Source organism: Alexandromys fortis, unplaced genomic scaffold (assembly GCF_014885135.2).
Source record: "Alexandromys fortis isolate MF-2015 unplaced genomic scaffold, M_Fortis_MF-2015_v1.1 scaffold_303, whole genome shotgun sequence".
In the NCBI taxonomy this organism is placed as follows: Eukaryota; Metazoa; Chordata; class Mammalia; order Rodentia; family Cricetidae; genus Alexandromys; species Alexandromys fortis.
Genome location: NW_026068181.1, coordinates 380321 through 396618, shown reverse-complemented (window position 1 = coordinate 396618; position 16298 = coordinate 380321). Strand labels below are relative to the sequence as shown.

At 43.2% G+C, this 16298-nt stretch overlaps 2 protein-coding genes and 1 long non-coding RNA gene across 7 annotated transcripts in view; 2 read left to right on the top strand and 1 right to left on the bottom strand.

Moving 5' to 3' along the window:
- The window catches only part of LOC126492637 (tripartite motif-containing protein 30A-like), a 399822-nt gene that overhangs the window by 332338 nt on the left and 51186 nt on the right, over nucleotides 1-16298 (top strand). Inside the window, exons 2-6 of one of the 5 annotated variants that reach the window (XM_050129173.1) lie at nucleotides 790-856; nucleotides 5011-5494; nucleotides 8144-8239; nucleotides 8845-9075; nucleotides 12187-12209. In XM_050129173.1, coding sequence (XP_049985130.1) covers nucleotides 5075-5494; nucleotides 8144-8239; nucleotides 8845-9075; nucleotides 12187-12209 — 770 coding nt within the window. In that variant the 5' untranslated portion in view covers nucleotides 790-856; nucleotides 5011-5074. Of the gene's footprint in view, nucleotides 1-666; nucleotides 857-5010; nucleotides 5495-8143; nucleotides 8240-8844; nucleotides 9076-12186; nucleotides 12210-16298 lie in introns of those variants that run through there. The other 4 variants (XM_050129170.1, XM_050129175.1, XM_050129176.1 and 1 more) reach the window with 4 other exon arrangements.
- The window catches only part of LOC126492680 (uncharacterized), a 49699-nt gene that overhangs the window by 19766 nt on the left and 13635 nt on the right, over nucleotides 1-16298 (bottom strand). The gene's annotated exons all lie outside the window — the stretch shown is intronic.
- LOC126492642 (tripartite motif-containing protein 30A-like) overlaps nucleotides 1-16298 on the top strand; it is a 361486-nt gene that overhangs the window by 332275 nt on the left and 12913 nt on the right. The gene's annotated exons all lie outside the window — the stretch shown is intronic.

Genomic DNA, 16298 nt, shown 5'->3' with positions numbered 1-16298 from the left:
GGGGGGGGGGCGCATGCGCTGTGGGCGCGCATGTGCACAAGTTGCGCACAAGCTGTCAAGTTTGACGTGGAACAGCAAATGGCGCCCAGGCCCCGTGCCCCTGACATGACAGCACCATGGTGCGCGCTACATCTCCGCGCGCTACACTGGAGAGCCCCTGCAGCTTGCTAGTTTCACTGCTGGGAGTGTGGGAAGTGTCTCTGCAGGACTCTGCATGGGGCTCTTCCCATCCTGTCCCTGCTGGGTGGGAATCTTGATTGTGAGCAGGTGCTCTGAACTGCAGCTTCCTCCCTGTTCTCATCCTGTAAGTGCCCAAGTCCAGCCCCAGAGGACACTGCAGTTCCCTGTCCTCACCTTGTCTTTCCTGCCCTTTGAGCCACACCTGCCCTGCAAAGAAAAACCCAGCCAGCTGCTCAGGTACAAGAGGAGCCCATGGCAAAGGCTTTATTTCCATCAGGGGCAGCTTTCCAGAGGATCAAGACATTTTTAGATGATTGTAACATGAGCCTGAACAAGTAACCTGACAATTTCCTGTAGCACTCACTGTGTCCTAAGTTTGGGGAAGGCAGAACTGAATTAGGGGAACTGACTTCCTCTGATGGTAGAACCAGGTAACAATGTGCTAGTATCCCATTGGCTGGTAGTTATTTAGTTTCTCTTTCTCAGTTTCAGCCCTTAGTGTCTTAACTTTCATTTCTCTTCTGACTCAGCAGAGATCAGACTTAGGGACCTAGTCCTCAGGACACTGTGGCCTCCATTTGCTCCTTTCCACAGATTCAGGATCTCCAGGTTGGTGTCTGAAGTCCTGAGAGCAAATCTAGAGGGCAGAATTTGGAAGAAAACACTCTTTGTTCTGGTGAGTTTAATTTGAAACTGATAAGTTCCAAGAAAGAGGAACTGCTTGCTTCTTGCTGAGTGCTGGGGCGGAGGGGGAGTGAGGGAGAGCCAGAGGATGGTGTGGTCTTGACAAATAAAACCTTCCAACAAAAGAACACAGACTCTACTTAAATTATAATTAAATGAATTTATTAATTACTGCTAGAAGGCCAACAACAGCCTTAAGAACAAATCAAAGACTTGTCACACATGGACCGGAAGAGGGGTGTTTTAAGGTGGGCAGCACAATTATCTCATTTGTGTGGAATGTGTACCTGAGTGTGAAACTGCTTATAGTCCATCAGCTGTGAGGAGCTCTCTCACACAGAATAAGTGGGTTCCTGAAGCCAGAGGAAGCAATTACTTGTTTCATAACACTTTTACAATTTGGTAGCAAGGAGTGAGAGTAGCCAGGAGCTTCTCTCTTTTAGGAATATAGAGTGGATGTCTACACAAAATAGAGTTTTCCTTATCCATCATGTACCCCAGCCACAAAAGAAGCAACCTGTCTGCAGCTGTATTGTCTGAATCTAAAAAACCTAATTATCGTTCCTTGGTGTCTCTTTAAAAACTGATTTATTTTTCTGGAATGGGGGAGCATTTGAAGGATGCTATAGCAACTTAATTCAATGGAAACTATTAAGTATTGAATTCCTGGTTATTGGGTGTTCTCTACCACCAAAGCAATAAGCTAATCAAGCCTAATTAAGAAGTCCAGGTTTAATAAACAGAGAGAGGCAACTGCTGGGTCTCTCAGGGAGGCAGATGGAAGAACATGGGGTAGGTCTGTCAGCCAGGTCTTAAATAGCCTATAGGTGTGGTCTTGAGCAGCCCTGGGGGAGGGGCTGAACCTTGGTTGGCTTTCTAAGGGGCAAAAGGTCCCTTTAAGAGACAAGATGGGATGGCCTGGCAGTGGTGGCCCACGCCCTTAATCCCAGCACTTGGGAGGCTGGGGCAGGCTGATCTCTGAGAGTTAGAGGCGAGCCTGGTCTATAGAGCGAGTGCTAGGACAGGCTCCAAAGCTACAGAGAAACCCTGTCTCGAAAAACCAAAAGAGAGAGAGAGAGAGAGAGAGAGAGAGAGAGAGAGAGAGAGAAGCTCCACCCATTCCCATTTTCTTTCCTCTATTCTGAAGTGGCAAGCAGGTCTCTCTTTCTCTCCCAATAAACTCCTCACCTAATCTCTGTCTTTATGGTATATTTGTCTGTTCCTCCATGGCTCTCACCCACTGCTAAGGTTCATTCCACTCAGAATTATTACACTGGGCCTGTGGCCCACGGTCTGTGTGACAACAGGTGGAGCTCAATCACTGAACCACCCCTCCAGCCCTTTTACTGTGCTCCAAGTGCACCACTGCTGAGCTGTAGAGCCTTGGGATTGCCATCCTCTGGCATCGCCTGCCAAAAGCCAGGTTTAGAGGTCAGCACAACAGGCTCACTTTCTTAATTTCCCTTTGGGTTCCTCACCCTTTGTGACTTTTCTATACTGGCTATTACATTCTGCACCTTTACTGAGTTCACTGGCTTTTCTTTCACCTGGAAAACAAACGTGACTGGGTGGTTCTTATTCCTAAAAATATGGGGGGGGGGTTCCCCCTGCCCGGCGGGCTCACAGAGCAAGCAGCAAACTCCAGCGGGTCCCCAGTGGTGCAGGGCACCGGCTCCAGAGTCAGGCACCCGAGCAAGAGGCTACAGTTTCCCACCAGGAGGAGTGCATGCATAGTGCTGGCGGTGGAGGTGGGTAATAGACACATAGACACAAAAGATAAGTACAAAGGTACCATATTTATTACATAAAGGAGAAAGACAGAGAGAGAGAGAGAGAGAGAGAGAGAGAGAGAGAGAGAAGGAGAAACGAAAAAAGAGAGGAGGCAAAGCCATGTGTACACTGGCAGAGAGAACGGGGAGAGCAGAGTGATGGTGGGCGGGTCTGAGGTTAAAAAGGGTTGGGCGTGACTAGGGCAGGGACCTAAAAATAACAGTGGTGGTGGCAGAAGCCTCTAATCCAAATGCTAAGTAGACAGAGAGAGGTGGATCTCTTTGAGTTTATGGCCAGCCCATTGTCAAAGTTAGCTCCTGAATGGCTATACTACACAAAGGAACCCTGTTTTGTTTTTGTTTTACTTCCTTTCTAGTATTGCTGGTACTTCCCTTGTCCTGCTGTGTTTACTAGAAATGACAACATTGAACACCATTGTGTTCAGCATGACTTTAAAAAAAGGTTTTCTTTCCATTGCCCTAAATTCGTTACTTAGCAGTGTGCTTTTCATGCATGGCTTTAAGATGAGGAAATTTATGTTTATACCTAAAAATAAACATTTGTAGGATTTTTATTCCTGAAATAATGGTGTGTGTTATCATATAGGTTCAAGTAAAGAATGGGAAGAGTTCCTTATCTTTCATTTGCTGATGATCTGTGGGTTGCCCATTGGCTTTGCCTGCTGAACTAATATGACATGTTATCAGGTGAAATTAATTTACTTTGAAGTATATTTTTTGATGTGATTTTGAACTCAGTATCCTTCTGGCCTTCATCTTTTGTGTTTTTATGAACAGCAAGCAAGGAGAAAGGGCTAGCTGATATAGATTAATAAAAATGCTGCAGATCCCCGGTGTTGGCAGGCAGCAGAAATGTTGCAGGTCCCCAAACAGTGGCAGCAGGCCATGTGGCAGCAGGCAGCGGGCCCTAAGAGCAGTCAGTCCCAGGTAGGGACAGCTACAGGTCCCTCAGGGGTGGCTGGTCCAGGGCAGGGAGACACAGGCAGCGGCAGGCAAGAGGCAGAGACATGTACAGGCATGCCATGCAGAGTGAGGTTGGATATTTATTCAGTGAATTATAGAGGAGGAAGTTAGAAGGGGAGAAGAAAGGAGAGAGAGAGAGAGAGAGAGAGAGAGAGAGAGAGAGAGAGAGAGAGAGAGAGGAGACAGAAGGGGAAAGGGGAGAAGTAGGGAGAGGCAGGAGCTGCCTCTTTGAAGGAAGATGGAAAAAAGGAAGGAGCTCAGGCTGGAAGCTGAAGATCAGCCTGCCACAATGGACAGGGGAGTGAGTGGGTGTGGCTTGTCTCTTAAAGAGACAAAACAGATCATTACACTAGCTATTGCTTTTTCAAGCTCTCTGAAGGAGTAGAATTTCACCTCAGCCTTTGAATCCTGAGGTCATAGAGGGTAGAGATCTAGTTGAAGTTTACCTTAGTGGCCTTGAGAGAGCCTGTGAGGGAAGAGAATTTCTACAGCCTGCACCCTTGTGCCCTTGAGACTGCTGTTAGCTGCCAGGTTGAGGTGCTATTAGGATAGCAGTTGCTTAAGGGGCAGCCACTGTATTTGAGGAAAAACATACAGGATAAATTCTCAACACTTACAGACACAAGATGCCTTAGAATCTGCAGTGTTTGGAGGAATAATTCCACACATCCAATGATCTGGCTATCAATTCTGTACTGGCTGTCACCTTTTTCCTTTGGTGAACTCTATGGGGTAGAGCAGGTTCCTCTGAAGGAGGTCTAAATAGCATCTAAAGGGGTGCTTTTCATCCCCTTTTTGTGTATTGAAGACAAATGAGCCTTGTAAGTGGCCATCACTATACATATAGTGCAGAGCTTATTTTAACCATTTATACAAACACAGATATTGTCATTTGTTAAATGACAATAAGAGAAATAATTGCCTGTGAGTTATCAGGAGATGAGACTGTGTACACTCCATGTCAGCACCAGGCTTCTGTAAGAGACTGGTTAGCAGAGGATCAGAAGGTCACACTGACTGGTGCCAATGAAGGAGGAAGTACATCAGGGGAAAAGTGAGTTGTTTGAATCTTGTAACACTGAAGATATGATTTTGTCCTGCGAAAGAAAGGGAACGACAGAAGGTCAATTACATGAGGCTGATGGAAGGAAACACGATCTTCTTGGTCTTCAGTGAAAGGAAATAACAGCCCTATTTCTGAAATTAAACATTTGGGATGAAATATAGCAGAGGACTGGAAAGGATGACAGCTTTCTTCTTTGCCATGTCTCTGAACATCTCTCCAAATCTCTCTTTTTTGCTCTTTTCCTTATCATCGAGGGCATTCATTGATATCTTCACGGTTCAATGCTGAGTTTCTCTTTCTCACTTGTCCCCCTTCTCATCATCCCAGTCACACAGGTACCTGAGCAGAAGTGTCAGGAGTACAGAGAGACAGACTCAGCATCACAGCAACAATGGCCTCATCAGTCCTGGGGATGGTAAAGGAGGAGGTGACCTGTCCTATCTGTTTGGACCTCATGGTGGAGCCTGTGAGTGCAGATTGTGGTCACAGCTTCTGCAGAGCCTGCGTCACACTGAACTATGAGTCCAAGAAAGGCAAAGAAGGGGAGGGCATCTGCCCTGTGTGCCGAGATAGTTACCTGTTTGGGAATCTGAGGCCTAACTGGCATGTGGCCAACATAGTGGAGAGGCTAACTGCATTCAAGTCCAGCTCTGGGGAGGAGCAGAAGGTGAATGTCTGTGCACAACATGGAGAGAAACTCCAGCTCTTTTGTGAGAAGGACATGGTGATCATCTGCTGGCTTTGTGAAAGATCTCAGGATCACCGTGGTCACAAAACAGCTCTCATTGAAGAGGTGGCCAATAAGTACAAGGTAAGAAGTGGGAGGGTGTGGGACACAGAGCAGTAGACAATAACAAATGGGAAATCTCCACTTGGTGTGACAGGTCAATTACCTGACATCAGAGACTCTGGGGTTGTTACATCATTCCATCCTTTCCTACCTTTAAAGTCCTAAAAGAACACGATGGTTTATTCCACTTATTTGCATGAGAATCTGCCTGGAGTACAAACACTAGGATAGAAAAAGAAATTTGGAACTGTCCCTGTAAAGTTGATTTGATGACCAAGAAATGCCAAGAGCAGAACTGCTTATTCAGTTCATATTTATCTTATGTTTTTTTAATGAATGAATCAGATTTGTTTCTACTATCTAAAAACCAGTCCTGGGACGTCCAACCATGGGGATAGTTAGTGAATGACGTGCAGCAGTGAAGAAAATGTGCCTGTGGCAGTTGAAACTTCTGGGAGGAGGGGAAAGAATTCCATAGTGAGATGCACAGAGGCAAGTTCCATGTTGGGACTTTGTTTTCTGTTGGGTGTTTGTGAGCGCACATGTAAACTCATGGAGCCTGCTAGCATCTGCACCAGATGGGATTTAGAGCTGGAAGAAGTGGGCCCATCCATAACCCAGAAGAAATCTCCAGTTGATAACTACTTGTAAGCTTACTTTTCTCCACGGGAGTCTCACTGGGGACATTTAGTATGGAGTGGCAGGCTGTGTTCCTACCGCCCCAGCTCTAAGCCACCAGCTAGCTTATGCCCCGAAATAATTACACAGAAACTGTATTCTTTTAAAGACTGCTTGGCCCATTAGTTCTAGCCTCTTATTGGCTAGCTCTTACATATTGATCTAACCCATTTCTAATAATCTGTGAAGCCCATGAGGTGGCTTACCAGGGAAGATCTTAACCTGCGGCTGTGTCAGGTGGGAGAATCATGGTGACTGCCTGACTCGGCTTCTTTCTCCGTGCATTCTGTTCTGTTTTCTCCGCCTACCTAATTTTCTGTCCTATCAAAGGCCAAGCAGTTTTTTTTTTTAATTTAACCAGTGAAATTAACACAAAACAGAAGACTCTTCCCCATCAGGGAAATAAACTGTTCGTAAGTAAATGTCCTGCGCCCAGTAGGAGACAGATGACCACACAAAATGAACTACACCCATATTTGGGTGTTCTTTCTTTCATAATGATAAGTCTGGGCTGTAGTGATATGTAAAGTAAAGCCTTCTGTCTAGCTTTGAGTGAAATGTTTCATCAAAGCCTTTGCTATGTTAGGGTTAATCTCTAGAGACAGAGAAACAGTTGCTTTTTTGTTTTGTAACAGGAGACATAAAGGGTGTGGATCTGAATAAGTGGAGAGGTGGAGAAGAAATGGGAGGAGTAGGTGCCACAAAAACTGTAATCACAATGTATTACATAAAAAAAAAAAACTATTTTCAACGAAGAAAAACATGTGGAGGCCCAAAAATGTGAGCCTATTGCACCTTGTCTGAAGGTCAGAGAGTTTGAGCTTATTCAAAGTTTTTGACAACTGTGGCTATACATCCTGACCTATGGTGTGGTTACTTGGTGTTTTGGACATTAAGATGGCCCATATAGGGAGATGCACTCCACCCTGACCAAAGGACAGAGAATTCAAGCATGCTTTTGCTCCTTCTTTTGAATTAGGAGGTTTGACCTAGGGAGAGGCTGCCTTCATTATATTTGGATAGGGTAGGTCCATTGCCAAAACAGCAGAATGCTTTCCTTGTAATTAATGACTTGATGTCTCAAAGTATTGATGCAAGCAACTGTTCTAGTTGTCATTTTTATCATGTTAAAGCAGTTTTTTGCCTTCTCCCCCGTGTTGTATTGGTGTACAAATATGTATGGAAAGTTAAACAGGAGCAAACTCAGAGAACTCAGAACTCCCAACTCAGTATGCAGGAGGCTGAGTTGCCCTCCTATTATTTTCCTGTGTCTCTGTGGTTCTTTCTTATCTCTGTTCCTCCTGTCTAGCATTTCTAATCCTCATGCTCAAATCCTGGAATGTAGGAACTGGTTATGGCTAAGAACCCGGTAAAAGTCACCTAAAAACTGTGGCTCCCAACATATGGCAGCCCAACATAGGGCAGCCTGTGACAACATAAGAAAAAATACAATAAAGAAAGGAAAAAATGACAAAAGAAAAGACACATGGACAGTGTTATGGGGCATTGCTCAATGCCAGGACGCTGGCAACTGATGAGTTTGAGATTATACAAGTTTAGACAGAAAATCCAGTCCAACCTGGGCTACATAGTAAAACCCAGTTTCAAAAAAAAAAAAAAAGAAACAGAATATGCACGTGTCAATTGCAATACATATGTGTATGTATATGTTTATGTGAAAGACCAGGAGAACTAACAAATTTACTCCAGTTTTCTGATGCCAGAATCAAAGTGAGTGCTGGGTACTTGGTGGGATGACTGACTGAGAGAGATTTCTGTGTCTGTCTGTATGGGGCTGTGTGTGTATAAATCAAGATGGATTGAGCTGGAGACTGAGATTACAAAATTTATTGCATAAATCATGGCACAAGATATTAAAAGGAGAACAGTCTTAGGCCTCTTGTCTTTCCAGAAGGATTTCTTGGCCTTTGGCTAGGAGCAGCTGTCCTACTAAGCACACAGCTTGACTCTGCTACAATTCCACTCCCACAGGGGAAGCTCCAGGCTGCCCTGGAGATGCAGATGGCTAATGAGGAAAGATGTGACCAGTGGGAAGATGACCTTCAACAAGAGAGAACTTTCTGGGAGGCAAGTGGAGACCCTACCTCCTAAGGGAGTTTGCCTGATGCCTGGGAGGGACCTGGGCAAGAAGCTTCCTGGCTCATCATTCCCTGGCGGCTGATGGGGACAAGAGGCCTTGATTATTCCTCTCTGCTTGTTTCCTTGGAGCTGGGGCTGCACAGAGAGGGCATCAGAGCTGAGCCTGGCTGTGTGAGGAGCTGACACCATGGTGGGGGTCTGGTGAGAATGGCACTGTGTACTAAAACTCTCTCCTGTGGTGCTTTATAGAACTGTGACTTTTGGGAAGATGCTTGGGAGCATTCACAGGACCATTCTTGGGTTTAGCTTCTTTCGGGGATTCAGAGGTAGAATGAGGAGTATTTCAAGTAGCTGTGTGAAAACTGAGCCATACCAAGGCATCCCACTTTGGCTCAGGTGGCCTTGTTAAAGGTGACCTAAGATCTTTGGTTTGGTATGTCATGAACAGACACAGAAAGGAGACAGATGCTTCCAAGACTGCCTTCCCTTCCCAAGCTCAGTTCCTGTGAGAACTCCCCAGCAGAACAGTGGATTTCTGTCTCTCAGTCCCATTAGGACAGTCTGAATAACTCTCCCCTTTCTACTCCCTGAAGAACCAAATACAGAGGGATGTAATAAAGGTCCAGAAGAATTTTAAAGAAATGCACAAATTCCTGTATTCGGAGGAGAAGAATAAGCTGCAGAAGCTGATGCAAGAGAAGGAAGACATTGTCAAAAGACTGGAAAAGTCTGAAAATGAACTGGTAAAGCAGAGGGAGACAGTGAGTGACCTCATCTCAGATCTGGAGCATGGGCTGCAGTGCTCAACCATAGAGATGCTGCAGGTAAGACTGCAGGAGGTCCAGCATCTGAGAGTCAGGACACCTGGAAGCCATTTCTCTCCCTCTGTGCTGCTGCGATCTCCCTGCTGAGTACAGTAGGGTGCTCTGAGCTCTCCCTGAACTCTTTCCTAAACCAGTTTCAGAAGATGGAGAAATCATTGCAAGCCTTGATGGCAAGGTGAAATTGCATGTTTTAGTTTATCAAATAAATTACATTAGAAGAACCATGTAGAGAAGATCTGTTGCATCATGGGTAGTTACTACTCTACTGCATTGTGAGCATGTGTGAAGCATATTCAACAATCATTGGTAATTTCATATAAATTTGATATTAGTTTGGAGAGTTTCACCCCCACTGTCTCTGATTCAGTGGTGTGGCCAGTGGGAGGATAGTTGCCACCCAAGATTTCAGAGAGTTTCCCTCCTCTGTCTTCGAGTTGCTGAGATGAAAGATGTCTTCTCTCTCAGTACATGTGAAAAATTTGTATTGCATTTTATCTCTGTCATATTTTTAAATACTTTAAACCAACATCATATTCTGGTGATGCGTATCTCTGTAGGAATTTGGTTCTTTCACCGCAATTGCCAATCTTATAGACCTTGGTAGTTCTAGGAAGTTATCATACTCCTTTAGTTTAGTGGTTTCCATTGCATTGGTTAAATATTATTGAGGACACTCATTTATCACCCATATTAGATGGAATTATGTATATATCACTAAACTAACCTAGTTCACATAGATACCAACTACAGACACAACACTCTACAAGCCTGAAATTGTATCACTTGACCAAAGAATCTGCCCACTTTTCTCTGCCTTCAGCCTTTCATAACCCAAATTCTAATCTTTACTTTTGTGAGGTTAATTTTTTGCTACAAACCACAACATTATATGGTAATTACTTCGCCATGTTTTCACAGGGATTTAATAGAACCAAGGGCTTTGAAAAAGGTTAAACTAAGATTCAGGGAAATTTTGGCATTATTGCTCTGTGAATAAAGTAGCTTTCCTTTGCTATAGATTTCACTGCCGTTAACTCCCTTTCTGTTGCATATTTGGGAATTAATTTTCAGTTGAGAACTGTTTTCTATGCCGTTGGGCTACATGTGAAAACAGTTTCCTATACCAGGCCTTGTTCCTCTCCCCTAGGTAAATGCAAAGATCTGTTTTTCTGCAATTATCTTTATCAGAAGGCTTTTGTTCAGTGCTTAGCATCAAGGAAAGAACATTCTATTTAAGGTATACACAGATATACAAGGACATAGAGTTACTACTTGCCCAAGCTTCTGGTCTGGTGTTACCCCACGACTAGAACAGATGATAACAGCATACTCGGGAACTGAACTGATGGTTAGGAGGCCTGGGTCCCTTCTTTGTTTCTACTGCCTAGAGCAGAATTCAAGATGGAAACCCATAGAAACCACAGCTGAAGACAAGTTTAAACATCAGACTTAATCTATAACTAGAATGGTCAGTTCTCCCCAGAATTCTTTTTTCTATGAAATCTGCTTTATTGGTTTATGTTATATAAAATAAATTCATGTGTAGCCAAGCACCTACTCCCCGGGATCCCAGGACTTGAGAGCTTCTCATACACAGAAATAAAACATGAGGAGCACACAACAATGAAAATGAAATAAAAACTTCCCAACCCATAGCTAGGAATGCTGGCTCACACCTTTAATCCCAGCAGTTGGAATGCAGAAACAAATGAAGCTTCATGGATTCAACGCCAGCCTGGTCTATATAGTGAGTTTCATGCATCAGGGTTACATAGTGAAACTTACAACTGGCCAAGATGGAGAGAGGAAGAGACTACGGACTGTCCAGTTTTAAATGGAGTATATATAGCCCACATCTAATTCAAAGGCCCAGGAATCACTGCAGAAGAAGGGGCAGAAGAAATGTAGGAGCCAGAGGTGATGGAGGTCTATCAGTAAAACAGTGTCTTCTGGACAGAGCTTAGCAGCAGCACATATGAACTGGGATTGGTTGTGACACCAAACCTAAGACCTGTGCAAGCCTAAACCACACTAAGTTCCACTATACAAAGTAGACTTCCATAGGAAGTTTAACTACAGGCAAGGAGTCCCTGGTAATTGCTATTTGCTAGAAGAATGGTCACATTTCTCAAAGATTGTAACTTTACTTAAATCTACTAATATTATTTGAATCCAAACATGAGAGAATATTTGCATAATATTAGGTCTCAAACCCAGGATATATGGCTAACTGAGATGCCCACTTAACATATCAAAGTGGACCTGGTGGGTCAGGTCTTGATATCTGTTCATGTAAAAGAGCAAATATTGTATTGGAAAGATGAAAAAGGATATTATTAATGTGGCTGCATTTGAAATAAAAATTGTCCATGTTTAGTTTCTCAAAGTGATATCAAAATTTAAATAGAGAGCCAAGGATATACAAAAATGAGTATTCCTTGTCAAAGTGTGATCTTTCTCCCATTATTATCTGGGGTATAGACTCATACTTTAATTTGGTCTGGTAAGTAATTAAAAGTGCTTGAAATCTTTTTTGATGACCAGCTTTCACTCTGAGCTGTTTTTCTTCTCCCATATCCTCATTTTGGGGGATGATCATTGTTTTAATAGTTTTTCACCTTGACACATATGTTCTTTTCCTGTCAGAACAATTACAGAGAAAAGAAAAAGAGAAAGAGAGATATGGTTAGTTGGTTTTAAGTATCTGACAATCTATGGTTCTAGTCCTTGTGGCTTCTTCATTACTAACATATTGAATTGTGTCCAAATGACTCAAATTCTCATATTGTCAGTTGTAAGGTGATGGAAAGCTGACATGGAGTATGGATAAATCATGTGTTTACATGTTTAGATGTACATACGGCAAAACCTATATAAGCTTTCAAACTACTATTTATTCATCTTCGCTTTCCAAAGCCTCGTAGTATGGGACAGAAAATAGTGTTAGTTTACATGTAAGTCAAATAATGAGTCATGTATCCTGTTTATATCATGTCTTGGAGAACTGTGGGTGACAGATTTGATTCTCAGAATTTGTTTCTGCTACCAGTGAGAGTGTGACTAGGATTTGTAAGAACATGTTATTGATTGTGTTTTCTCCCTTCTCTCTAGGGTGTGAATCATGTCCTAACAAGGTATGTGTGGGCTGACAAGGATGAATAACCCTATTGTGTGCTGAGAATGATTTAGTATCTGACTAGAATAAATCTCTCATGGATTTGGGGGAATTTAGATAAAGTGTTATTCTGAAGTTCCAGTAAGAAGGAGGAGGAGGATCCAGGGAAAGACAGGCTCTGACTGTTTTATAACTGCTGGGGACAGATTTGATTCTCTTTTAGGGGACTGGGTAATGGGGAGTCACAGAGTCAGGCTCACCAGTGGGAAGAGGCAAATGAAGCCACAGGAGGTTTCAGACTCCTTGTGGTTCCATCATTCAGTTCGTGTTCTATGCTTGTGTCTGGCTTTGTCTGCAGCTCACAGGTACTTGATTCATAGATTCATCCTAGATAGGGTATGTCTTCCTTGTCTACAGTGTTCACAGAACTGTATACTGGGAAAAATTCCTGTGGATCTGTGTGTTTCTCATGAGACTAGAAGAGATCCAGAGTTCCTTTGTGGTTGTACTTAAATTTTTCTTTTCTTTTTGTTTCTTTTCTTTTCTTGTCCTTTCTTTTGTTTTTATTTATTTATCTTTAAAAACAATATTTTCTCTTACATATCAATCCCAGTTCCTACTCCCTTCTCTTTCCCTTCTCCCTTCTCCTGCTCTGCACACCTTCTTCCACCCCAACCCCCATCCACTCCTCAGAGAGGGTAAGGCTTCCATTGGGGAGTCAACAAAGTTTGGCAAATCACTTTGAGGCAGGACTGAGGCCCTTTTTCCTATACCTAGGCAGAGCAAGGTATCCCTCCAAAGAGAATGGGCTTCAAAAATCCAGTTCATGCAGTAGGGATACATCCTGGTCTCACTGCTAGTGATCTTATAGACTGAATAAGTCACTGAACTGTCACCCACATTCAGAGGTCCTAGTTTGGTCCTATGCAGGTTACCCCACTGTCAGTCCAGAGTCAGTGAGCTCCCATTAGCTCAGATCAGCTATTTCATATTATCACTCCTCCCTCTTTTCAACTGGACACTGGATCTTGGCCCTGTTCTTAACTGTGGATCTCCACATCTGCTTCCATCAGTTGTTGGATGAAGGTATTATGATGACAATTAAGGTAGTTGTCAGTCTGATCACAGGCGAAGGCCAGTTCAGGCACCCTCTCCACTCCACTATTGCTTAGGGTCTTAGCTGGGATCATCCTGTGGATTCCTGGGAATTTCCCTAGTGCCAGGTTTCTTGCCAGCACCACAATGGCTTGATCAATGAAAATATCTGTTTCCTTGCTCTCCCTCTCTGTCTTTCCTCCATCTTGACCATCCCATTCCCTGATGTTCTCTTCCTCCTTTACCTTCTGCCTCCCTTTTCTTCCCCTCCAATCTCAATTCTCTCAGGAGATCTCATCCATTTTCTTTTCCAATGGAGATCCTGGTTTGTCTCTCTTAGGGTTTCTCCCGGTTATCTAGCTTTTCTATGGTTCTGGACTATAGGCTTGTTATCCTTTTCTTTATATCTAGTATCCACATATAAGTGAGTACATATTCTGTTTGTCTTTCTGGATCTGGGTTACTTTGATCAGGTTGGTTTTTCTCTAGTTCCATCTATTTGCTCAAGAATTTCAAGATGTCATTGTTTTCTATCTCTGGCTGGTACTCCATTGTGTAAACGAACCACATTTAAAAAAATCCATTCTTCAGATGAGGCATCTAGGTTTTTTTTGGGGTCTAGCTTTACAAGTAATGTTATGAACACAGTTTAACAAATGTCCTTGTGTTATGAGTGTCCTTCCATTGGGTATATGCCCAAAAGTGCTATTTCCATGTCTTCCAATTTCTTGAGAAATCACCATACTGATTTCCACAGCAGCTGATCAAGTTTGCACTCCCACCAGCATAAGCATCCTCTCCAGCATAAGCTGTTATGGGTGTTTTTGATCTTAGCCATTCTGACTGGTGTAAGATGGTACACACAGTCGTTTTGATTTGCAGTTACTTAATGACTAAGGATGTTGAGCAATTCCTTAAATGTCCTTTGGCCATTTGAGATTCTTCTGTTGAGAATTATTTGTTTAGATATGCACCCTATTTTTAGTTAGATTATTTGGTACTTTGATGTCTAGTTCTTTGAGTTCTTTTTTGTTTGTCTTTTGATTTCAGTTTTATTCACTTTCTGTTTTCCAGGATGAATATCTTTATATCCATTAATCCCTTCATAAAATTTATCAAAATAAGTTTGAAGGTTGCTTCCTTATTAATGGAATGCTTTATTCTAATAGCCTTTCTTTCTTTCTTTCTTTCTTTCTTTCTTTCTTTCTTTCTTTCTTTCTTTCTTTCTTTCTTTTATTGAAAAAATTTCCACTTCCTCCCCGCTTTCCATTTCCCTCCGCTCCCCCCCTACTCCTGTTCCCCTTCTCCGTTTCTCTCCCCCTCCCCCCACTCCTCTCCCCTTCCCTCTCCAGTCCAAAGAGCAGTCAGGGTTCCCTGATCTGTGCAAAGTCCAAGGTCCTCCCCCCTTTATCCAGGTCTAGGAAGGTGAGCATCCAAACAGGCTAGGCTCACACAAAGCCAGTACATGCAGAAGGATTAAAACCCAGTGCCATTGTCCTTGGCTTCTAATTAGCCTTCATTGTCTGCCATGTTCAGAGAGTCCGGTTTTAACCCATACTTTTTCAGTCCCAGTCCAGCTGGTCTTGATGAGCTCCCAATAGATCAGCCCACTGTCTCACTGAGTGGGTGTACCCCTCGCGGTCCAGACTTCCTTGCTCATGTTCTCCCTCCTTGGGAGCTCAGTCCGGTGCTCCAATGTGGGTCTCTGTCTCTATCTGCATTTATCACCAGATGAAGGTTCTAAGGTTATATGCAAGCTCTTCATCAGTATGGCTATAGGATCGGGCCATTTCAGGCGCCCTCTCCTCAGCTGCCCAAGAAACTAGCTGGGGACATCTCCCTGGACACCTGGGAGCCCCTCTAGAGTCAAGTCTCTTGGCAACCCTAAGATGGCTCCCTTAATTAAGATATATACTTCCCTGCTCCCATATCCACCCTTCCTTTATCCCAACCATCCCATTGTCCCAAGCTCTCCCCTTCCTCCCCTTCTCACTTTTCTCTCCCCATTTCCCCTTACCCCCATCCCACCCCACCCCCAAGTTCCCAATTTTTGCCTGGCAATCTTGTCTACTTCTAATATCCAAAAGAATACCTATATGTTTTTCTTTGGGTTCATCTTATTTAGCTTCTCTAGGATCACAAATTATAGGCTCAATGTCTTTTATTTATGGCTAGAAATCAATTATGAGTGAGCACATCCCATGTTCATCTTTCTGGGTCTGGGTTACCTCACTCAGGATAGTGTTTTCTATTTCCATCCATTTGCATGCAAAATTCAAGATGTCATTTTTTTTTTACCACTAAGTAGTACTCTAATATGTATATATTTCACACTTTTTTCATCCATTCTTCCATTGACGGGCATCTAGGTTGTTTCCAGGTTCTGGCTATTACAAATAATGCTGCTATGAACATAGTTGAACAAATGCTTTTGTAATATGATAGGGCATCTCTTGGGTATATTCCCAAGAGTGGTATTGCTGGGTCCATGGGTAGGTTGATCCCGAATTTCCTGAGAAAACGCCACACTGCTTTCCAAAGTGGTTGCACAAGTTTGCATTCCCACCAGCAATGGATGAGTGTACCCCTTACTCCACATCCTCTCCAGCAAAGGCTATCATTGGTGTTTTTTATTTTAGCCATTCTGACAGGTTTAAGATGGTATCTCAAAGTTGTTTTGATTTGCATTTCCCTGATGGCTAGGAGGTTGAGCATGACCTTAAGTGTCTTTTGGCCACTTGAACTTCTTCTGTTGAGAATTCTCTGTTCAGATCAGTGCCCCATTTATTACTTGGGTTATTTAGAATTCTAATGTCTAGTTTCTTGAATTCTTTATATTTTGGAGATCAGACCTTTGTCAGTTGTGGGGTTGGTGAAGATCTTCTCCTAGTCAGTGGGTTGCCTTTTTGTCTTAGTGACAGTGTCCTTTGCTTTACAGAAGCTTCTCAGTCTCAGGAGGCCCCATTTATTCAATGTTGGCTTTAATGTCTGTGCTGCTGGGGTTATACATAGG